The sequence below is a fragment of the Momordica charantia genome (genome assembly GCF_013281855.1).
Source record: "Momordica charantia cultivar OHB3-1 chromosome 10 unlocalized genomic scaffold, Mcharantia_2.0 BLBB01000010.1, whole genome shotgun sequence".
Taxonomy (NCBI): Eukaryota; Viridiplantae; Streptophyta; class Magnoliopsida; order Cucurbitales; family Cucurbitaceae; genus Momordica; species Momordica charantia.
In genome coordinates this window covers 16,215,288-16,237,665 of record NW_028275158.1, presented here as the reverse complement: position 1 = coordinate 16,237,665, position 22,378 = coordinate 16,215,288, and the positions used below count along the sequence as shown (strand labels likewise).

General features: G+C 36.4%; 1 protein-coding gene and 1 pseudogene across 9 annotated transcripts; both read left to right on the top strand.

Annotated features, from left to right (window-relative positions):
• The first annotated feature begins 2,832 nt into the window (after positions 1 to 2,832).
• Positions 2,833 to 4,863, top strand: LOC148208677 (plant-specific TFIIB-related protein PTF2 pseudogene; annotated as a pseudogene).
• Positions 4,864 to 7,129: 2,266 nt separating this feature from the next.
• LOC111023677 (plant-specific TFIIB-related protein PTF2) lies at positions 7,130 to 18,902 on the top strand. Of its 9 annotated transcripts, none has more exons than XM_088118032.1 (14): positions 7,130 to 7,893; positions 7,995 to 8,052; positions 9,885 to 9,979; positions 10,076 to 10,149; positions 10,243 to 10,284; positions 10,420 to 10,470; positions 10,550 to 12,635; positions 14,562 to 14,763; positions 16,168 to 16,237; positions 16,329 to 16,414; positions 17,841 to 17,943; positions 18,329 to 18,373; positions 18,486 to 18,569; positions 18,645 to 18,902. In XM_088118032.1, exon 7 carries the CDS (start codon positions 10,599 to 10,601, stop codon positions 12,210 to 12,212), a length of 1,614 nt encoding a protein of 537 aa, XP_087974158.1. In that variant the 5' UTR covers positions 7,130 to 7,893; positions 7,995 to 8,052; positions 9,885 to 9,979; positions 10,076 to 10,149; positions 10,243 to 10,284; positions 10,420 to 10,470; positions 10,550 to 10,598; the 3' UTR covers positions 12,213 to 12,635; positions 14,562 to 14,763; positions 16,168 to 16,237; positions 16,329 to 16,414; positions 17,841 to 17,943; positions 18,329 to 18,373; positions 18,486 to 18,569; positions 18,645 to 18,902. The 9 variants fall into 9 exon arrangements, with proteins under 9 accessions (XP_087974158.1, XP_087974155.1, XP_087974151.1 ...); XM_088118029.1 differs by having other exon boundaries at positions 10,069 to 10,149; XM_088118025.1 differs by adding an exon at positions 8,482 to 8,534 and having other exon boundaries at positions 8,676 to 9,979; positions 10,069 to 10,149; positions 10,243 to 10,470.
• Positions 18,903 to 22,378: the final 3,476 nt, after the last annotated feature.

Sequence of the window (22,378 nt, the reverse complement as noted above, 5' to 3'; positions counted from 1 at the left end):
CACACTCATATTCAAACAAACAAAGTTCACACTAAAATATATGGTGAAAAATGAACACGGTTTAATTACTCAGTATAGAGGTTTGGTGCTCTTTGTTATTTTTCTCGGGTTCGTCCTCGGGCGAGGTTGAGCCCGAGGTTACCACGAGGTTGAGCCAGAGGTATTCAAAAGACGCTGAACCTTGTCGTTGAACATCTTTCAAATACCTTGGGCTCAACCTCAATGTTACCTCGAGGTTGAGCCTCTTACGAATACCTCAGGCTCAACCTCGCCCGAGGTCGAACCCGAGAAAAATAACAGTAGCACTTCTTCTTCAACCTCCCACCACACCACCTCAAACATTTCAAATGAACCTCCCACAGACATATTTCAAATAAACCTCACACTCTCACACACAAAGACCATACACTCTCACACACAAAGACCATATCGACATAAAAATACACTCAAAAATCAAGAACACCGAAATCAGTTTTCCTATTTTTCGAAACACGGAATACACGATCGATGCCATATTAATCATGTATTCGTTCATCCAAACACCGAAAAACGTAATCGACGGAAAAACCAAACATTGAACTCCTAAACAGAGTTGAAAATTGAAGCCCTAACTTTCAAAGTGATGAAAAAGAACAAAGCCTAACAGAAATGGAACTTACCTCGAGCGATTTCCAACGGAGAAAGAGAAGAGAAAGGGAGAAGACGATGGAACTAGAGCGATTTCAAACGGAGAAGGAGAAGACGAACGGTGCAATTTCGAACGGGGAAGGAGAAGAAAGGGACGTGCGATAATAACTGTTTGATTTTTGAACTGAGGGGTAATGGTGTAATTTCGTATCAATTTAAATTCAACTAAATATTAAAGTGGGTGATTTGAGCACAATTAAAATAGGTGGGTTCTTTGAGCATTTTAAGAACTTTTAAGGGTCATTTGAGTCAATTTCTCATAGCTATGTAATTTCTCTCCCTTCGATTCACTGGCACATAAAATTGTCTATGATTTCTATTTCTACCGAAAGGCTTTTCTCTGAAATTATTCACTTTATTCGTTAGTTCGTATAAGAATAGTGTTCAGTTGGAGATGCAATTTTTTTCCCCAATTAGGTGAAGTTCTGCAACGTAATTTTCACGATTCGAGTTGACTGTTAAATTTCTATTGGGCACCAGAACATTGCATTGTTAGTTTCTGTTCAACAGTTTTAGTTATTTTTCTTTTTAATTAAAGACAACCTGAGAGATTTGGCTTCTTTTTTCCATATTTAATGGTTAAAATCACGACTAGTTACATTCTTTTTTTCCTTTTTAAGATTTGAATCAGTACCATTGGATTACCGGTACGACATAACTTGTAATTACAAAAAGAGAAAACATAAAAAGTCTTTGAATTTGTAAATGTATTATGACTCACCAAGTATTTGGGGTTGAATTTATCTTTCATGGTCGTATTGAACTTCAAAGGTTGTTATTATTTGTGGCATTTTGAAGTTTCATGACTGATGCTCCAGTTAAGGAATAAATGCTTTTTGCTGCAATTAACTTGTATCCGAAGCTAGGGGAGTAGTTGATATTGCTATACTATGGCCAAGAGTTCAGCAGGAACTGTGCTGCTTGCATTTGTTGCTTTGAGTTTTCTAATCTTCTTTCTTCGTTACACAATTCTTATGCAGTTTTACGCATTTATCAATGCCCCTCACCCCCACCCTCGTGCTAAAACATCCTTCGATCTCTTTTATGTATTGAAATGCTTGACATTCTTGTGGTGGGAATTGAGTTTTGCATTCATATTCTTTCGGTGAAAAGTTTTAAACTGATGTCTTTCTTTTTACCCGACAGAGAACCAAGAAGGCAAGCATTGTTGGAAAATATGGTTATATTTAAAAGTTTCAACTTATGCTTTATATTTTTAGTATATTGGAGCTTACATAATTATTTTTGCAGAGAATATCTTTTTCTATTATCATTACTCTGCATCTAGTCCAATCTGAAGTTATTTACTCTTTATTGCGCCCTAATTACTAGATCTCTTCCAGGGAATTCTCAATGAGTTGCTTCATTCTTATGATAGAATTAGAATGCTACCCTTGTAGGGTTCTTATTTGTTTGGTTTTCCTCTTTCAAAAGTCATTGACGACCTTTAAGACAAAGGGACAAGTCCAAAAAATTATTAGGACCAAAGGAGAGAAAATTTCCTATGTAGAAAACAAACCTTTCAAAACGGATTCCCCTGTCCTGGTATCGAAAATAAAGTGGTACCATTGATGGTTTTGGTGGTAATGTTTCCCTAAAATATTTTTTGAGACGCGAGTCGATATACATCACTGTCATCACAAACCATATTTCTCGACTTTTGAAGATCCATGCTTAGTATTGGGATTACAATTACAAGCCTTCGCGTATAGCATACGCAAGTTGGATCATTCTCTGCATGGAGGATTTTCTTGTATTCTTTTCTTTTCTTAAATTCTGCTGTTGATAGGTACCCGATATGGGGCCAGTCTACGAAAGCAGATTAAGAAGATGGAAGTCAGTCATCACAGGAAATACTTCTGTGAGTTCTCTGAAAAGGCAAGTAGTTTTCCTTTCCTTTTCTTTGTCCAAGTTCTCATTTCCTAGTCACTTCTTCATTTTCAAAGTATATGCTTCCAACTTTGCAGTATGCAGTGAAGAGAAAGGTAGTTGGAATTTGGGGCTGCAAAGATTGTGGTCAAGTTAAAGCCGACAGTGACTACACACTCAAGTAAAGATAAATTATTTTGGTTTTCTTTTCTTGTTTTTTGTTGCTTGAAATATGAATGACTTTGATTTTAACGTAATTTTTGGTACCTTTGACAGCACTGCTAGTGCTGGGATAGTGAGGAGCACTATTAGAAGGCTAAGAGAGCGTACTGAAAGTTAAGCCAACTTTTTTTTTCTATTAGAAAGAATGAAGCTTCTATAGATTTCAATCTTTCTAACAGTCACCCCTCACCCGGCACTCACATCTCTCTAGGAAGAGGAACGTTTCTCAGGGTTTGCACTTAGCACAAAACATTGATATTTTCTTCATCGGTGAAATCTCTCATACTGCTTATAATTTTCTCATCTTCAGTAAACCTCGAAACTGATGTATTGAATTTGCCTCCATTTTCGTCTCTCCGATGAGTTCCTACAATAATTGTGGTAGCAAGTCCCTCCTCCGTGACGATGTCTCCGGTAACCTGATTTGCTTCTCCTACAGTATTGTTCAGGAATTTGACAACTACGAGGCTCAGCTTTGCGGTATCAATGGTCCACAGGGCACATTCGTTCGCATTGGAACCTCAGGTTCGGGTGGCGTTCTGAATTACAAAGACAAGAAAATCTTTGAGGCTCAAAAAATTATTGAAGATGTTGCGTTTAGATTAGGATTGTCTCCTTCCAAATAAAACGACGTTAGGCTTTTAGTAGCGACGATTACAGAAGGTGAGTATGGACTAGGTGATTGGTTCCCAATTCTCATTGGTGCTTGTGCTTACGTTTCCATGAGTAATGATAATATTCCATGACCAACGTCGGAGTTGCATCGACCATTGAATGTGATGTTCATGAACTTGGCAGAATGGTTCTCAGAGTTGTCGATTTTTGGATTTGAAAGGGCTTGAGTTCCCGGTGTTTAATATTGTGGGGTCATTAGAGCGGGCGGCAAGGAATTCACTGTCTTTCTCGAGAGTAGAAGCAGGTACAATGGAGAGAATGATTAAGCAAGGAATCTTTTTGTTACAGTGTGCTATGAAATGATTTCTGACAACTGGGCGACAACCACTACCTATGGTGGCTGTTGTGCTAGTTCTAGTGTCAAGATTGAATGGGGTCGAAGTCAGTATTGACAATGTAGTAATGGAGGTTCATGCCAATTTTTCTACGAGTAAGAAGAGGTACAGGGAACTTTTTCAGGCACTTGTGGAGGTTGGCAAAAAGTAGCCTTGGGGATAGGATATCACAGCGAAGAATATTGTGAAGAATGCACCTTGCGTGATCCAGTATATGGAGTTGAAATCAATGGCAAATGTTGGTGCTAAGGGGAAGAATTTGGAGAATGTGGGGATTGATTTGCAGGACGCAGTAAACGAGTGTTTAAGAAAAGAGTTTGAGTATGGGAGTGAAATTAAGAATTTAGAAGATGATTCTTGAGTTACGGAGCAATAGTAGGTTTGATGAATCCACTAGTGACTATAGGAACAAGCTCAGCATTTCACATGAATGTTTATCCTTGATTTATAACAAGTTTTTGAATGAAATGGATCATCTCAGGTCATCGAGTGGGATTGTAGAGGTCTATGGAAGAAAGCAGGGAAGAAAACCTAGTTTTCACTCTGGTACAGAGTGGTGGGAGGGAAAATCAGAATTAAGCAAAAAGCTTCTATTGCAGCAATTATTGGAGACTGATGTAGGGTTGAATAGTATCCCGCCATCATTTGTTTCTCGTTGCAATGCATACAAAAAGAGGAAGGAGAAAATAAATGCTGCCAGTATGCGAATTCAGAGGATCATGGTTCCGTCAAATGCTACGAGTAGTGATGTAAATACTGTGAAGAAAAGAAAGCGAAAGGGAGCTAATGGCATAGAATGGGAAGATATAATAATTGAAACCCTTCTTCTTTATAACTATAATCATGGCTTGGGAATTCTGGCTGGAAATACGTGTGGTTAATTGGACTATCAAGCAACTCCTACTTGTTTCTAATTGTTGTTCTTTTTTGTTCTGGCGAACCACGTAAAAGGTCAATCAGGATTTCCTTCTGTTCCCCTTTGCTATAGGCTCTCTGAACGTGAATGATTCAATACTCTAGTAAATTTATGTCATTGGAAGGATTTTCCAGAAGTTACCCTACTTGTTCATTTTTTTTTTGTCATAACAACAACCACTGTTTTAAAAATCGATTGAGGCGTAAGCGCCTCTTTGCTTACGCCTCTGAGGCTTGAAAGGCGTAAGCCTCAAGCTCCAATGGGGAATTATAAAAAAAAGCTCATTTAATGCTTAAATTTCTGTCCCTTGGACTAGTGGATTGTTTTACGGTGGTGGAAAACAACCGAATTAGTTTTCTTTGTCTGTTTTGTTTCATTTTTTCTACTGGCAGCCCAACCTTTTCTACTGTTATATGGTTTACAAGATTTTCAACAAATATTACACCTAAATATATGTTAGAAGTTTTTTAATTTGGTTAAGTAATGTTTTCGTTCTAACTTTTAATAAAAGTAATTGATGTGTTTTTTCTAATTTTTCTTTTATCCATATTTTTCCTGTTTGTTTTTTTTTAATATTTCAGTATTCCTTTTTATTTTACTAATTTTTTAGAATTAAATTTTAGTTCTAATTAAAAAAAAAGATGCATTTCATACTTCTATATGAACACTAACATATTTGTAATACATGATTTTACATTTCTATTATTTTTTTACTTTTTTTCTATTTAAAATGAGGCTTACGCCTCACATCACCTCAAGGCTTACGCCTCGCCTGTTCATGAGAAAAAGCCTCAAAATCGCCTTAAGTCTTTTAAAACATTTATAGCAACTCGATTAGAAGCATTGTTCTTACATATTTCACAATTTTATTTAGTATCAAGAGAAATAAAAAAGAAGATTAAAGGGAAAAAATATTGAAGATTAGAGTACTTTTATGCATTACTGAAATGACGTGTAGGATGATAAGTACGGGCATGAGTCATCACCATCTGTTCTACGAATTCTGATTTAGCCTCCATCTCTATTTCGCAGGAAGAGGCTGTCCGACCAACTGTTTAGTTCAATCCTTTCTTTCCTCTTTCATTTCTTCTTCTTTTTCCTTCTTTCTTATTCTCTGTTTCTCTCCCCCGTCATTGAGGGAGAGATTATTGACCAACTGAAAACACAAGTTTCGAATTTTATTTGTAACTCTTTCGAAAAGACAAGAGGAACTCTTACTTATTAATTAGAAACAATGCTCTTTTAACAAGTCAACTTGGAGGGAGGGAATTAGAATTGTTAATATAGGTTCTTTACACTAATTAGGTTGTACTACTTGGGTTGTTTTTGAAGAACAGAAAAACAGAAGTTATAAACAACATAATACATTTTTTAAACTATTTCATTTAGTGATACTGTTAATGTACATTGTTGGACTTCTACACGTTTTATATATATCGACATAGTTTTCACTTTATTAAATCAATAGTCCTTTTCGTTATTCAATACGAAAATACACACACAAAAGCAACTCAATTACCAAATTTTCTACCAAATACATATTCAAAATAGTGTAATACAAGTTATACAGCTTTGTCTTTCATTCCCTCTCTAATTTTAATATTTTGTGTTTTAAATCATCAACCAAATGCGTCCTTATATGGTTAAAAAAATGTATCCTTATATTTATGGGTATTTTGATATACAATGGAATATATGTAAATTTTCATTTTCCATTCAGATGGCCCAATGAACGTGCCGAAGGCCCGATATAATTATTTGGGCCCATAAACGTGCAGTTCAATTTAGACATTCGGCTCATTTTCAAAATTCAGCTCTTCTAGTTCCCGCCGCTGATTTCGATCTTTCTCACAGTCACCCCTCACCCGACACTCGCATCTCTCTAGGAAGAGGAACGTTTCTCAGTGTTTGGACTTAGCACAAAACGTTGATATTTTCGTCATCGGTGAAATAAATCTAACAAAATTATTATTATTATTTTGTATAATATAACAAAACTTATTCAGTAATTCTTTTAAATAAGTTGTGGATTCTTACAAAAGTAGTAATTTTGTAATTACAATATAGTTTACTAGATTTATTTTAATGATGTATTTTCACCTGAGTTGTGCATCCTCAAATTTAATTTAATAATATATTATCAATTTAAGTTGTTTGAAATATTTATTAAGTTTTAAGTAAATCTTTTCAACTTTTAAGTTAAATATTTTTATTCTTATAATAATATATATATATATTTTAATTTATTTCGAAAGTTAAATATTTTTATTGTTAAAAGCATTATTTTTATTTTAAGATTTAAAACGAGCTTTGAATTCTTTGGTCGAATTTTCAAATTTGGAATTCTAATTTTAGGTAAATTATAATTAAGTTTAATTTTGGGTTTATTCGTTTTTAAAAAGGTAAGAAAATAAAAGAGAGAAAGAAATGAAAGAAAAAAAAAGGAACCCTAGACATCTTCTCGTTCCTCGCCCTTATTTCTTCAGCCGCCAGCCCCACCCCTATCTTTTTCTCCTTCTCCGGTGTTCTACCGGCGGCACACGGTGGCTGCGACTTCGAGTCCACGGCAGCAGTAGCAACTTCGACGTCCTCTCGGAATCCAAGACCCACGAGCATCCAAGACCGTTGGGAGCCCCTATCGACCCCGGCGAGAAACCGAGCAGCCGCACCTTCCTCGACCAGATCTGCAGCGGCGAACGGCGGTGCAGCATCTAAGGACGACGCGACGGCGTGTGGTCTGGTGATCCAGCAGCGGCACATCTTGGTTTCTTCGACGATAGCAACACCGGCGGCGCCTCAGCGATTTTTACAGCGATCCGGTAGTCTCGATCCGGCGGCGGCGCAGAACGGGTAACCTGCAGTAGCGGTGGCTCGTGCCCAGATCTGGCCGGCGCGCTCCCTCTGGTGAACTATCCCGGTGGACCCTCCACGAACTAAATCCAACGTCTTTCTTCCTTTCCCGACGATTTCTGCAGCGTTTTCAGCAATCCACGAACATCGGCAACCTTGGATCCATGTTGGTAGTGCAGCGATGTGTCGAACAGCAACATCCCAATATGTTTTGCAAATCCTAGCACTGATTTCTTCCTTCCACGTCGACCCACACCCAAACGAAGGACGATTTGAGTTACCCGCCCCCTCCAACATTTATTCGACGTTGACCCACTCCTATAATTTTCTCTTTTACTCGTTAGTAGTCTCACTACCTTTCTCCTTCCTATAATTTGCTCTTTTACTCGTTAGTAGTCTCACTACTTTTCTCCTTCCTCTGTTGCTTATATCTTTTCCAGTGCCAACAATACTTATTGCTCATGAGTTTACGATGCTCTGCCAGTACATAAATTTCAGGTTCGAATCCCTTATCCCAATTCTTATGATATGAACGTATATTGTATTGTTTATGAATCAATTTACATCAAGATATAATTGCAAAGTAACAAAATATAACAGCCTTGGATTTCAACATTTTCTTGACTAATTTGGACCTTGGGAGTTTCCTCAATGACCTATATTCATTATTCAATAACTTATAAGGACTATGCATAGGTTTCCTCAATCTATAGACAAACTTATAATCAAAGTTTCTTATCTATTTTCTGATTAAATGAATGGATGACAATCCATGAAGTTGCAGATACCTCATGATAGATCACTTATAATAGGCATCTCCATTTGTTCTGTACTCAAGTCTCTTAAATCGTTCATTGTCGGTGAAGAGAACGCTTCTACATTTTTTTTTTAATTTGATCTTGAACTTTGATATTTCATATTGTCTAGAGGACTCCTCGTGGCAGGTGTGAAAAAATGGTAGATGTAACAGAAGATTCAATGTAAGGGTTAATAGTTTAGTTTTGTGATTAGTCTCTTTTGCAAATCTGATCTGATTTATTTGAGAACTTTTATCTATCTCATATAGGTTTAAATTTGTTCTATCTCCCGAACTAACACCTGCAACTCTCTATTTGATGAAGTGATGCAAGTGGTCTTCAAGTGATGAGATCGCTAAGCTTAATCAAACGAATTGAGGGAGACTGAAGAACGGTTGGATAGTACCGAAGCCGAACCGAAGAAGTTTTAGCCAACAATCTACGAGAGTTCATTAACTTCAAAAACTAATTTGAAAGTTTCTTGAGTCAATTCTCAGGCGGATCATGCCCTGTTTATCTGGATAGGCATAAAACCTCTAGTTAGGTTTTTGTAGCTTTGGAAAGATTTCGAACCTATAAATTCAATAACTTTTGAAACATTTGAACCTGGATTATATTTTGGTATTTGACATTTTGGTATTTGACCTTCAAATGAGGTCTCTCAAGAATGTCGGGATTGAAATTAACCCATTTTATTTTATAAAAATTAAATAAATATTGGCAGAATAGTAGATCTGTCGACGCTTTTCAAAACGTTGGCATAATAGTAGATCTGCCAACGCTTTTCAAAACGTCAGCAGATATACTATTCTACCGACGTTTTGAAAAGTGTCGGCAGATAGAAACTTTTGCCAACATTTTGAAAAACGTTGGCTGATGGAAACTTCTGCCAACGTTTTCATAACTTCGACAACTCAACCAAGATTTCTCTAAAATGTTGGCAAAAGTTTCTATTTGCCAACATTTCTTTAAAACGTTCGTAGATCTGCCGACGTTTAGGAAACGTTGGTAGAAAGTCAGCTCTACCAACGTTTTTTGAACGTTGGCAAAAGTATTGTTCTGCCAACATTTTTTAAAAAACGTTGGCAATGTGATTTTCCAACGCACTTCTGGCGGCTTTTTTGCTGACGAATATTTATCATTGGGAGAAACTACTCCCAATGTTTTTTTGGTCTTGTCCCAACGTTTTATAGCGTTGGGAAAAATTAAAATTCTTGTAGTGAAAGGAGAGAGAAGTTTCCTCTGTAGAAAAAAAAAACTTTCAAAACGGATTCTCCTGCCCTGGTATCGAAAATAAAGTGGTACCATTGATGGTTTTGGTGGTAATGTTTCCCTAAAATATTTTTTGAGATGTGAGTCGATATACATCAGTGTCATCACAAACCATATTTCTCGACTTTTGAAGATCCATGCTTAGTATTGGGATTACAATTACAAGCCTTTGTGTATAGCATACGCTAGTTGGATCATTCTTTGCATGGAGGATTTTCTTTTATTATTTTCTTTTCTTTTCTTAAATTCTGCTGTTGACAGGTACTCGATATGGGGCCAATCTATGAAAGGAGATTAAGAAGAACGAAGTCAGTCAGAACAGAAAATACCAATACTTCTGTGAGTTCTGTGGAAAGGCAAGTAGTTTTCCTTTCCTTTTCTTTGTCCAAGTTCTCGTTTCCTAGTCACTTCTTCATTTTCAAAGTATATGCTTCCAACTTTGTAGTATGCAGTGAAGAGAGGCAGTTGGAATTTGGGGCTACAAAGATTGTGGTAAAGTTAAAGCCGGCCGTGCCTACACACTCATGTAAAGATAAATCCTTTTGGTTTTCTTTTCTTGTTTTTGTTGCTTGAAATATGAATGGCTTTGATTTTAACGTTATTTTTGGTACCTTCACAGCATTGAGTGAGGAGCATAGGAGGCTAAGAGAGCAGACTGAAAGTTAAGCCAACTTTTTTTTTCTATTAGAAAGAATGAAGCTTCTCTAGATTTCTCTTCATATCGTGTTCTAGGAATTGGTTATTTTTGAAATTCAGCTCTTCCAGTTCCCGCCGCTGATTTCGATCTTTCTCACAGTCACCCCCACCCGACACTCGCATCTCTCTAGGAAGAGGAACGTTTCTCAAGGTTTGTACTTGGCACAAAACGTTGATATTTTCTTCATCGGTGAAATCTCCCATACTGCTTATAATTTTCTCATCTTCAGAAAACCTCGAAATTGATGTACTGAATTTGCCTCCAATTTTGTCTCTCCGATGAGTTCCTGCAAGAATTGTTGCAGCAAGTCCCTCTTCCGTGACGATGTCTCCGGCAACCTGATTTGCTCCTCCTGCGGTATTGTTCAGGAATTTGACAACTACGAGGCTCAGATTTGCGGTATCAATGGTCCACAGGGCACATTCGTCCGCGTTGGAACCTCAGGTTCGGGTGGCGTTCTGAATTACAAAGACAAGAAAATCTTTGAGGCTCAAAAAATTATTGAAGATGTTACGTTTAGATTAGGATTGTCTCCTTCCAAATCCAATGACGTTAGGCTTTTAGTATCGACGATTACAAAAGGTGAGTATGGACTAGGTGATTGGTTCCCAATTCTCGTTGGTGCTTGTGCTTACGTTTCCATGCGTAAGGATAATATTCCATTACCAATGTCGGAGGTTGCATCGACCATTGAATGTGATGTTCATGAACTTGGCAGAATGGTTCTCAGAGTTGTCGATTTTTTGGACTTGAAAGGGCCTGAGTTCCCGGTGTTTAATATTGTGGGGTCATTAGAGCGGGTGACAAGGAATTCACCGTCTTTCTCAAGAGTAGAAGCAGATACAATGGAGAGAATGATTAAGCAAGGAATCTTTTTGTTACAGTGTGCTATGAAATGGTTTCTGACAACTGGGCGGCAACCATTACCTATGGTGGCTGCTGTGCTGGTTCTAGTGTCAGAATTGAATGAGGTCAAAGTCAGTATTGACAATGTAGCAATGGAGGTTCATGCCAATGTTTCTACGAGTAAGAAGAGGTACAAGGAACTTTTGCAGGCACTTGTGGAGGTTGGCAAAAAGTTGCCTTGGGGAAAGGATATCACAACGAAGAATATTGTGAAGAATGCACCTTTCGTGATCCAGTATATGGAGTTGAAATCAATGGCAAATGCTGGTGCTAAGGGGAAGAATTTGGAGAATGTGGGGATTGATTTGCAGGACGCAGTAAACGAGTGTTTAAGAAAAGATTTTGAGTATGGGGGTGAAGTTAATAATTTGGAAGATGATTCTCAGTATTTTGAGTTACAGAGCAATAGTAGGTTTGATGAATCCATTGGTGACTATTTTGAGTTACGGAGCAATAGTAGGTTTGATGAATCCACTGGTGACTATAGGAACAAGCTCAGCATTTCACATGAATGTTTATCCTTGATTTATAACAAGTTTTTGAATGAAATGGATCATCTCAGGTCATCGGGTGGGATTGTAGAGGTCTATGGAAGAAAGCAGGGAAGAAAAGCTGGTTTTCACTTTGGTACAGAGTGGTGGGAGGGAAAATCAGAATTAAGCAAAAAGCTTCTATTGCAGCAATTATTGGAGACTGATGTAGGGTTGAATGGTATCCCGCCATCATTTGTTTCTAGTTGCAATGCATACAAAACGAGGAAGGAGAAAATAAATGCTGCCAATATGCGAATTCGGAGGATCATGGTTCCCTCAAATGCTACGAGTGGTAATTCAAGTACTGTGAAGAAAAGAAAGCGAAAGGGAGCTAATGGCATAGAATGGGAAGATATAATAATTGAAACCCTTCTTCTTCATGGCGTGAAAGAGGAAGAAATTGAGAAGGGTCATTACAATGTATTGCTGGACTTGCATGTATTCAATTCTTGAAATTCTTAGAGGTTTTCCGCTGTTAAAAATGTATAGGAACGAGTTTATAGGCATGTGTAGTGGGAGATGAAGTGTACAGTTTTCAGCACGATTCTTATTATATTGTCTATTACAGAAAGAGAAGTTGTTTCTCCTCGTTTGAATGTGTCGATTGATAAAGATTTGGGCCATCTATATGAACGCAGGAGGAACTTGAGTTTATAACTATGATCCTAGCTTGGGAATTCTGGCTGGAAATACATGTGGTTAATTGGACTATCAAGCAACTCCTACTTGTTTCTAATTGTTGTTCTTTTTTGTTCTGGCGAACCACGTAAAAGGTCAATCAGGATTTCCTTCTGTTCTGCCATTGCTAGAGGCTCTCTGAACGTGAATGATTAAATACTCTTGTAAATTTATGTCATTGGAAGGATTTTCCATAAGGTACTTCCCTACTTTTTTTTTTTTGTCATAACAGCAACCACTGTTTTAAAAATTGTTTGAGGCGTAAGCCTCTTTGCTTACGCCTCTGAGGCTTGAAAGGCGTAAGCCTCAAGCTCCAATGGGGAATTATAAAAAAAAAGTCATGCGGTGGTTTTTGGCAGTATTTGGCTCATTTAATGCTTAACTTTCTCTCCCTTTGGGCTACTGGATTGTTTTACGGTGGTGGAAAACAACCGAATTAGTTTTCTTTGTTTGTTTTGTTTCGTTTTTTCTACTGGCAGCCCAACCTTTTCTACTGTTATACGATTTTCAACAAATATTACACCTAAATATATGTTACAAGTTTTTTAATTTGGTTAAGTAATGTTTTCAGTTCTAACTTTAATAAAAGTAATTGATGTGCTTTTTCTAATTTTTCTTTTATCCATATTTTTCCTGTTTGTTTTTTTTTAATATTTCAGTATTCTTTTTTATTTTACTAATTTTTTAGAATTAAATTTTAGTTCTAATTAAAAAAAGGATGCATTTCATACTTCAATATGAATAGTAACATATTAATAATACATGATTTTACATTCCTATTATTTTTTTACTTTTTTTCTATTTAAAATGAGGCTTACGCCTCACACCGCCACAAGGCTTACGCCTCGCCTCTTCATGAGAAAAAACCTCAAAACTGCCTTAAGTCTTTTAAAAACATTGACAGCAACTCGTAGAAGCATTGTTCTTACATATTTCACAATTTTAGATAGTATCAAGAGAAATAAAAAAGAAGATTAAAGGGAAAAAATATTGAAGATTAGAGTACTTTTATGCATTACTGAAATGACGTGTAAGATGATAAGTACGGGCATGAGTCATCACCATCTGTTCTACAAATTCTGATTTAGCCTCCATCTCTATTTCATAGGAAGAGGTTGTCAGACCAACTGTTTAGTTCAATCCTTTCTTTCCTCTTCATTTCTCTCTTCTTTTTCCTTCTTTCTTATTCTCTGTTTCTCTCCCCAGTTATTGAGGGAGAGATTATTGACCAACTGAAAACACAAGTTTCGAATTTTATTTGTAACTCTTTCGAAAAGACAAGAGAAACTCTTAATTATTAATTAGAAACAATGTTCTTTTAACAAGTCAACTTGGAGGGAGGGAATTAGAACCGTTAATATAGGTTCTTTACACTAATTAAGTTTTACTACTTGGGTTGTGTTTGAAGAATAGAAAAACAGAAGTTATAAACAACATAATACATTTTTTAAACTATTTCATTTAGTGATACTATCAATGTACATTGTTGGGCTTCTACATGTTTTATTTTTATTGACATAGTTTTCACTTTATTAAATCAATAGCCCTTTTCGTTATTCAATACGAAAATACACACACAAAAGCAACTCAAAAAGTGATTACATTTGGTTAGCATTATACCCATAGTATACGCCAGGTATACATGGAAAGCAACCATTCACCTGTTCCTTGCCGCCCAACAGCTTTCTTTTACTATAAGCAGCATTCAAGCACCACTTGCTTGTATATTAAACATACATCAAAGCATCTATATCCATTATCCACGTATACACATACATCAAATACATTCATGCATGCATATTTGTATGTATGGACATCACATGCATCTGATTAAAAAGAGCACAAAGAGAGGGTTGAATTTTTCTCTCTTGAAAAAGAGACAGACTTGTACAAAAGGCAATGGAAATGCAATACACAATTTACATATGATGATATGATAGATTGATGACTTTGTTTTCTTTTAATGAAAGAAATTGAATTGAAGAAGATGTGGTGACGGTAGTAGATTGATAATTAATGGTCGTGCTGACGGTTGTATGTATTAATTCTTGAATTTAGAACTTCTGCAGCGAAGACTTGTTAAAACGAAGTCTTTAACTACTGATTTTTTTTATGCATTTGCAGGTGTTGACCATGGCAATTGTATCAATTAAGTGCCATACATTTTCTATCATTGTTTCCCTGGAGAGAGAAAGAGAGAGGCCAACTTGTAATGCATATAAATCGACCGTTGCTTCTCTTCATCTTCCTTGTAGACTTGTTTTGTTCTCTCATTAACCGAGAAAGCTTCTTCGCACTCCTCTTCTATTGCTATATTGACATGACGGTAAATCTCTCTCTTCATGACCACACATATGTCAGTGTGTCAGTTCACTTGGTAACTTGCAATTTTAGTATATTTCTTGGACCATATCTGCCTGTCCTGTCAAGTTTTAACAACAGTGTCTCAAAATAGAAGATTCCCATTTGTTTCTTGGGCTATTGGGTATGTGTGGTTCAATACCGTTGCGAGTTTTTGTTGGTCGGGTTGTTTTCTATAGGACAAAGAAACCTATTTTTTAGCTAATAAGAAAGAATCCAACAGCCCATAGATACGTTTTTGGATTCATGCATGTTATTTTCTCCGACATTCCACAAAATTTTGAGGATGTCTTAGAACACGTTTAAGTTTTGCAAGGAAAACAAATCCTCTCCCCAACCTAATCTTGTCAGAATCTATTCAGCACGAGAGTTTCAGCTGGTATAAGATGTAGCCTGTAGCGTTGTGATAGTTGATTCTATGGTGTTCAATATCCCTTGTCTTGTGGTGAGTTTCACAGTATTCAGTGAGATCCATTCTTGTAAGAAAGTAAGAATGGTATAAAAATAAAATTGAAAAATAATAATTATAATTTATAACAACCAGCCCTTATATTATGAAAAAGGTGATGTTGCTTTTTGATATATTATTGTGTTAAAGATGACCTTTCCTTGGATAGGTGTGTTTCCCATTATTTTGTGAGAACTATGCTTGGGAGAGAGATAGAGAGATATTTTGGCTTTCTGGTTTCCATATCAATCGATGATGTGATACCTTTTGAATAACAAATTAGTTTTGACTAACACACCAGTAGGAATAAGTCATCGTCTATCATCTGAAGTGTCACTTTTTATTTTTTTTATGCAATTAGTTATATTATATACACAACAATGAGAATTTTCTACAATTTCATACATTTTTAATTCTCTTGGTTTCCATAAAAATAATGCACCATATCTAGAATTAGATAAAAACTTCTGGTTGTTGCTGTTTAATTTAAATAACTATTCTAGGCTTGTTAATATTCACTTATTTCTTTATATTTAAAGGTGAAAAATAAACTTAAGACACAGGACCCCACATATCAGATACCTGTTCTTGGTTAGGAAGTTCTCAAACTCATCTTGGTTATCTTAGTGGAAGGAATTTGAGAATGAAGGGTTATTTATTTAATTAGTGTCTAGTCAACCTTTTAGTTTTTGGCCGCATTTATACTTTATTGGTTTCTCAAGCTTTCAATTGCAATTGGGAGTCTCTTTTCCAATGTCTATTAAATATTTCTGCTGGTCATTCCATGAACTTCCTAAGTCTACAAAACAGAGGATGTTGTTGTGTTTTTTTTTTTTTTTTTTGAGCAATTCGTATCATATTATGCTATGCTTGCATTTTTTAAATTAAAAAAATTGAAACAATTTCATTGGAATGTTTCAGTGTAATAATGGTGGATGAGGCCCGTGAAAGGTCTATCTCAACTGACATGTTACTTGGTCTCTTGAAAAAGGTACAAAAATCATTGATAAGGACAAAGAATGTACTTTCAATATCTTTGCAGCTTATACATTCTTTAAGGGTGTTAATTGCCTGTAATCCAGATTCAACGGCCGCGACTTGATCTGCAATTGGTTATCTCTTCTGCTACGATTGAGGCTAAATCTATGTCAACTTTCTTCCAACCCAGGTTTTATTTTATTCTGTTTTTTAAATTTTATTTTACATTTTAAAATTTGAATCTCATTATGTTTTTAACTTCGAAAAGTATAGCCGCTCATTGCTATTTCAGTTGGGCCTTTTCCTACTTAGGCCCTTGCTAAAACTGAAAATTGAGGGAAATGTGATATTCCCCGCATCGATATTTGGTTTTTGTTATACACACACACACTGGATAATGTTCCTTGACCATTATGCTTTCAATTCATTGACGGACAAATATTTAACAGTGAGGTAGAATTATACAATGCAGTGTTACTGTTTTGGATGGTGTGGTGTTAAACGGATGTTATTCACTCCAATGGAGGATGGATGAATGTTAGAAATTTGTGCAACCTAGCATCTAAGAGATTGGACTCAAAGATTATCAACCAAAGTTTTTATTATTATTCAAAAGTATTCCAAGTACAAGAGACTACCATTCTATTGATAGAGGATGTTACCCCAATGACTAGTTAACCAATTACTAACCAAATAACCAACTAACAAAAAACTGTTCAAACCAATTAACAACTAAATCTTACAACTAACATTATCTTTGATCAGAGAGTTTTTTGTAGCTCCTTTTGAGTAGGATGGATGACTTTCCTATCTTGTTTGCCTTTCTCATCTAATCAAATGACATGTTTGGCAAAGATTTCATACCATTGTATCATCTTTCTATACTTTTAAATTTGGGAGATGCAAGTTCATATCATATGGAAATTGTAGCTGAAGCATTTTTGACATTCAGGGAAGAGGGTTTAATGTACAAATTTTCTACCTTGGAGTCTGTTTCAAACTATGTCCAGTCTACTGTTCAACTGTATTGTCAATTCATGAACAGGTGACCTTTGAGATTGTGTATATTATTATTAACTATAACTACTTATCAGTATAAGAACTGATTAAAATATTTATAGTTGGCACTTATTTTTTAATAATACACAATTAATTTTAATGACATTTCAAAAAGCAGCATACAAAGGGAACTAGACTAGTATAAGATTACTGCTAATTTGATGCTTCGATCAGCACCCTGTATGACCTGTTCAAGGCATATGAAGGTTGTTGCACAAGCAAGTAGATGAAGGCAATCTTCTCATGAATTCATTCTACAATTTAGTCGAAAGCTGACTGATTTTAGAGAGATGCAACTTTCATCTGAGAGAGGTGCGAGTGGAGTTGAACGTATTAGAATATCAGTTCTAGCATATGAACCTTGCAATTGCAGCAACGAGCACAAACCGTTAATGTGCTAATTTGTAGGAAGTGGTTTTGGAAGTTCGATTGACATTTCTATGACATATGAAAGTTCTCCAGATTGGTGGAAAATTTTGTATTTCCTTAAACCATACCATAATGTAATGTTTTATATTGAACCAATATTTTTGTTAAAATTTATGTTTGTTCCTTAGGAACCTCCAGGTGATGTACTTGTATTTCTCACTGGCCAAGATGATATTGATGCTGCTATTCAATTGCTTAGAGAAGAAGAGCGAAATGATCGAAAAAAATCAGGTCCGTTCGTGCAACGCTCTATTTAGATTTGAGTTGCGGACACTTGTTGATCATGTAGCATTTAGAACTTGAAATAGTGCAATAATTATCATGTGTACTCATGAGCATTGGATGCCCCCATCCATGATCGTGTTTCTGTGTCAGGATCTCATCATCATCCCTACAATTTTTATAAAATCTTGAGATAAGATAATAGTCTAATCTTGTACCATAAATTCATAACCCAATTTCTTATAGTTTGCTTATTTTGTTTGGTTGTTGGTACAAAATAAATGATGCCAACAGTTTTAACTCTGCCCAAAAACTACTCATGATGTTATTTGGGGTTGATGCATATGGCAGATTTTGGTTCATTTCAAGACTAACTTACATGCTTCTTTTTCAGAATTGATCGTCTTGCCTCTACTCTGGGCTTTCACCTGCAGAGCAGGTTAGTGACAACCAACAAGTTACCTTGTATCTTAGTGGGACGAATAGACGTCTTGCTTTATATTGAATACTCATTACAGTTGTCTACGCACATACTAAATAAAATGCTGTAGGAGCTTGTGTTCTCACCCACACCCAGGGGGAAGAGGAAAGTAGTGATTTCAAAAAATATAGCAGAGACATCATTAACTCTCGAGGTTAGATTTGTGTTTATTAAAAGGCTTTCCTATAGCTTGGAAATCCCTCACTCTGGACTCTTCTATTCTGTGCAGGGCATTGTCTATGTTGTTGACAGTGGGTTCTCTAAGCTGCGGTTTTACAATCCAGTAATTTCGTTTTTCATTTAATTCATCATAATGTGTATAAAGATTCACTGTCTGTATCTTCTGCAAAAAGTTGTGCTTCCTCCCATTTTCTTGGTTGACTTTTTTGTAACGCTAATCAATATTTTGGCTATTACTGATGCTACAAGTCTTGATGTGTTTTAAAAGTTATGTTGAAGACTTGAATAATAAAGACTATTTTAACCATCTTTATTGGTGAAGTTCCCTTTCTGTGGATCATATAGGTGATGATGCACTGGAAATGTAATTTTTAATTAATCTCCTGTTTTATAGATATCAGATATTGAAAGCCTTATTGTTGCACCAATATCTAAGGCCTCGGCTAGACAAAGGACTGGTAGGGCTGGAAGAATTCGACCTGGGAAGTGTTACAGGTCTTCATCTTTGCTATTAAGTAGCAACTTATGTTAATATCACCTACTACCCCTTATTTCAGTTCATTAATCTGTCACAGTCAAGACATCAATGCGGTAATGTTCACTTTTGTATTCACTCCCTGTAGTACTCAACTTAAAGTCAAGGACATGACACCTTGTGAGCACTTTGTCAACTTCTAAAATGGAATCAACAAGTCTCTCCCCGATAAAAGATGTCTGGTTGCTGGAAATTGTCTCAAGAAAAACTGCATTCACTCTCCTAGCTAAACTTTTTAAAAATAATCTTGTAAACAAGTCACAAGGCTTGTTGAAATATGTCTTGGGACATTTAAAGAGCGGCTGTATCTAATAATGATTTTCAGAGTTGGAGTAATGGAAAGAGGAGTTAAACGTAATTTCGTTGTAACCAACTAAGCCAACTGCTCTCTTCCGCGAACCCTCCATAATTTCCTTCAAAATCATTTCTCCACACGTAAATTTTCCTTTTTTAATAACTTTTTCATCAATTCTTTTTTCTAATAATAAGTGTCAATGGGTGAAATTAATATCCTTCCAAAACTAAATTAAAAAACGTTATATATATAAATGATTAAACCCAACTATAAAATTTTCTTTTGCTTCAAAACTCGACAATGTAGGAGGGTGAAAGTGGTCCAAGCATAATTTGGAATAATATTTTAAAAAGGACAAGTAAAAAAAAAAATATATCCATGATTACAAAATTAAAATCTAACTAGGTTCACTATCATATAAAATTAAAAAGAAAATACTAATTTACTATATTATTATAATGTTAATCATTGGAATAAATATATGATATACTAGTAATTACTTTTATAAAACATACATGTGTGTTTGTAAATATTTTAGAAAATTTTACTTAAAATAACCCCAATAAATATATGATATACTAGTAATTACTTTTATAAAACATACATGTTAGAGACCTCTAGCATGCGCATATTTAGAAAAAAGAAACTTACCCCACAAGTCCAACTCCACAAGAATATTTATAACTACAAACACAAATTTTTAAAATGATGAAAACTTAGACAAGTAAAAAGCATATAACATAACCAGAAAAACTTATATATCCACAAAACTATTATTGTGTATCCACAAGAATACTTATCTAACCACAAATTTGTAAAAATGATGAAAGCATAATTAACTAAAAAAGCTTATAATTAACATGACTAGAATTTCCTTTTTTCTTTTTATATTTATTAAAATATTATTGTCTTGCTAACCATAAATATTTTCAAAATGATGAAAACTTAAATAATCAACTGAAAAAACATATGACATGACAATAAGAACTTATATCTACAAAAATAATATAATATTGATTAGCAGCTTATAATAGCTATGCACAAAATTTCAAAACGATGAAAACTTTACCTGTTGAAATTAATAACCTAACCATTTATGCAAGAGCTCGGCCATTTAAATAAAGAGAGAAAAAATAAAAAATTTCCGATTTTCCTAGCTAGCTGGATTTGGAACATTTTGTTTGGTCGGATTTATTGATTTTGCTGTTAATTAAGAAGATGTTGTATAGCTGGATGGAGGGTATTAATAATGTTACCTAATCAAATCTAGGGTTTAATCTTCAATGGAAGAAAATAAAACTTTTTAAGGCCAAAATTCACAAAATCAAATCTAGGGTTAAATAAAAAAGATGGAAGAAGCATTTTGGAAAATGAAATTTTCTGAAAACAGAAGAAATGGGCAATGGGCATGGTGGTTTCTTACTTGGCGAGACGGAAATTCATTTGGAATTGGAGCTGATGAAGAAGAAGGTCCTAATGCCGTGAAATTGCTAATTTCTTCTGCTTGCAGCTGACTGCTTCTAAAAATAGAAAGTGAAGAAGAAGAAGGGAATTGACCTGAAATTTGGATCGAAATTGAAAGTGTTTATGCAAGGATATGCACAACAGTGTATCTCTGATCGCAGCTCGAACTCGGTCTCCGGACCGATCTGAACACTTGGGCGGACCTGCACAAAAAGGTGAGCACTCCAACGATCAAGTCAGTATAGGTCGGATTCCCAGTCTTAATTCGAGGTCAAAAATCATCGTACCTGATCGTGGAGTGAGGTCCTCTACTTATGGGTGGTAGTCCCGTTAATCTCGCGACGGTTACACCCGGTAATCTCGGGACCGTCGGTTACACCCGGTAATCTCGGGACCGACGGTTACACCCGATAATCACGCCGCTGACAGTAGCTCACATCGGCCCCCACCGAGCTTCCCGGTAGATCGGACCTTGGTCAGGTCGCACCTCGGCCCTCATACTTAGCACCTGTCAACGCTAGTGGTGGTGATCTCGGCGGTCCGAGCTGGCATGACTCATGAGTCATCTTGGAGCACCAATAGTGGTCCTCCACGTGTCCAGGGTATTCTCTTCCCCAAACATTGGCCGCCTCTCTGTCTGGTCCGATCTCGACCTGGCAGAGAAGTTCATTCGACTTGCTTTGGACACGTGGCGACTTCCTATTCGTGGGAAAACATAACCGTTGCGGTGGATTTATTGTCGGAATATTCAAATATTCCGACGCTTCGGATTTTCGGGAGGATCCTAGCCGCTCGTTGATTACACGTGTACGGTGGGAAAATTTTTCCGACGAGCTATAAATACCCCCAGTCCTTCAGGTCATACCTTACGCTTCCTGAATTATTGGAGTTCGATCTGAAAGGCAGCTCGAGCCCTTGGTAGGTCGGTCTCTTCCCTCTCACTTTCCCTTTCGAATCATAGTTTCCATGTCGTCCTCTTTTAGTAGCGACTTAGGATCTGATGAGGATTTAGCTCGTAGGTTGGAGTTCGAGCTCGAGGAGATAGAAAACTTTAGGTTCTCCGATGACGGGGAGGATAGTGATGCTTCCACCTCGGGTCAGGGTTTGGAATACCCTTCTAGGATACCCGAGCACTACCTCGGATCCCTTCGTAGGGGGTTCGCTATCCCTGAAAACATCCTCCTTAGGATTCCGGAGGAGGGGGAGAGAGCTGACAATCATCCAGAGGGATGGGTCACTCTCTACTTCAAAATGTTTAAGTACGGCCTCAGACTTCCCCTTCACCCTTTCGTCCAAGAGTTTCTTTTTCGAACTGGGCTGGCTCCGGCTCAAGTGGCCCCCAATGGGTGGGGTGTTATTTTTGCTTTGGCCATCCTTTTTTGGTTACGAGCTCAGGACAACGAAGAGGCCGAGCTGCTGGACGTAGACCAGCTCCTCGCGTGCTTCGAAGCGAAAAGGATAGCTAAGAAGCCCGGTCGGTACTATATGT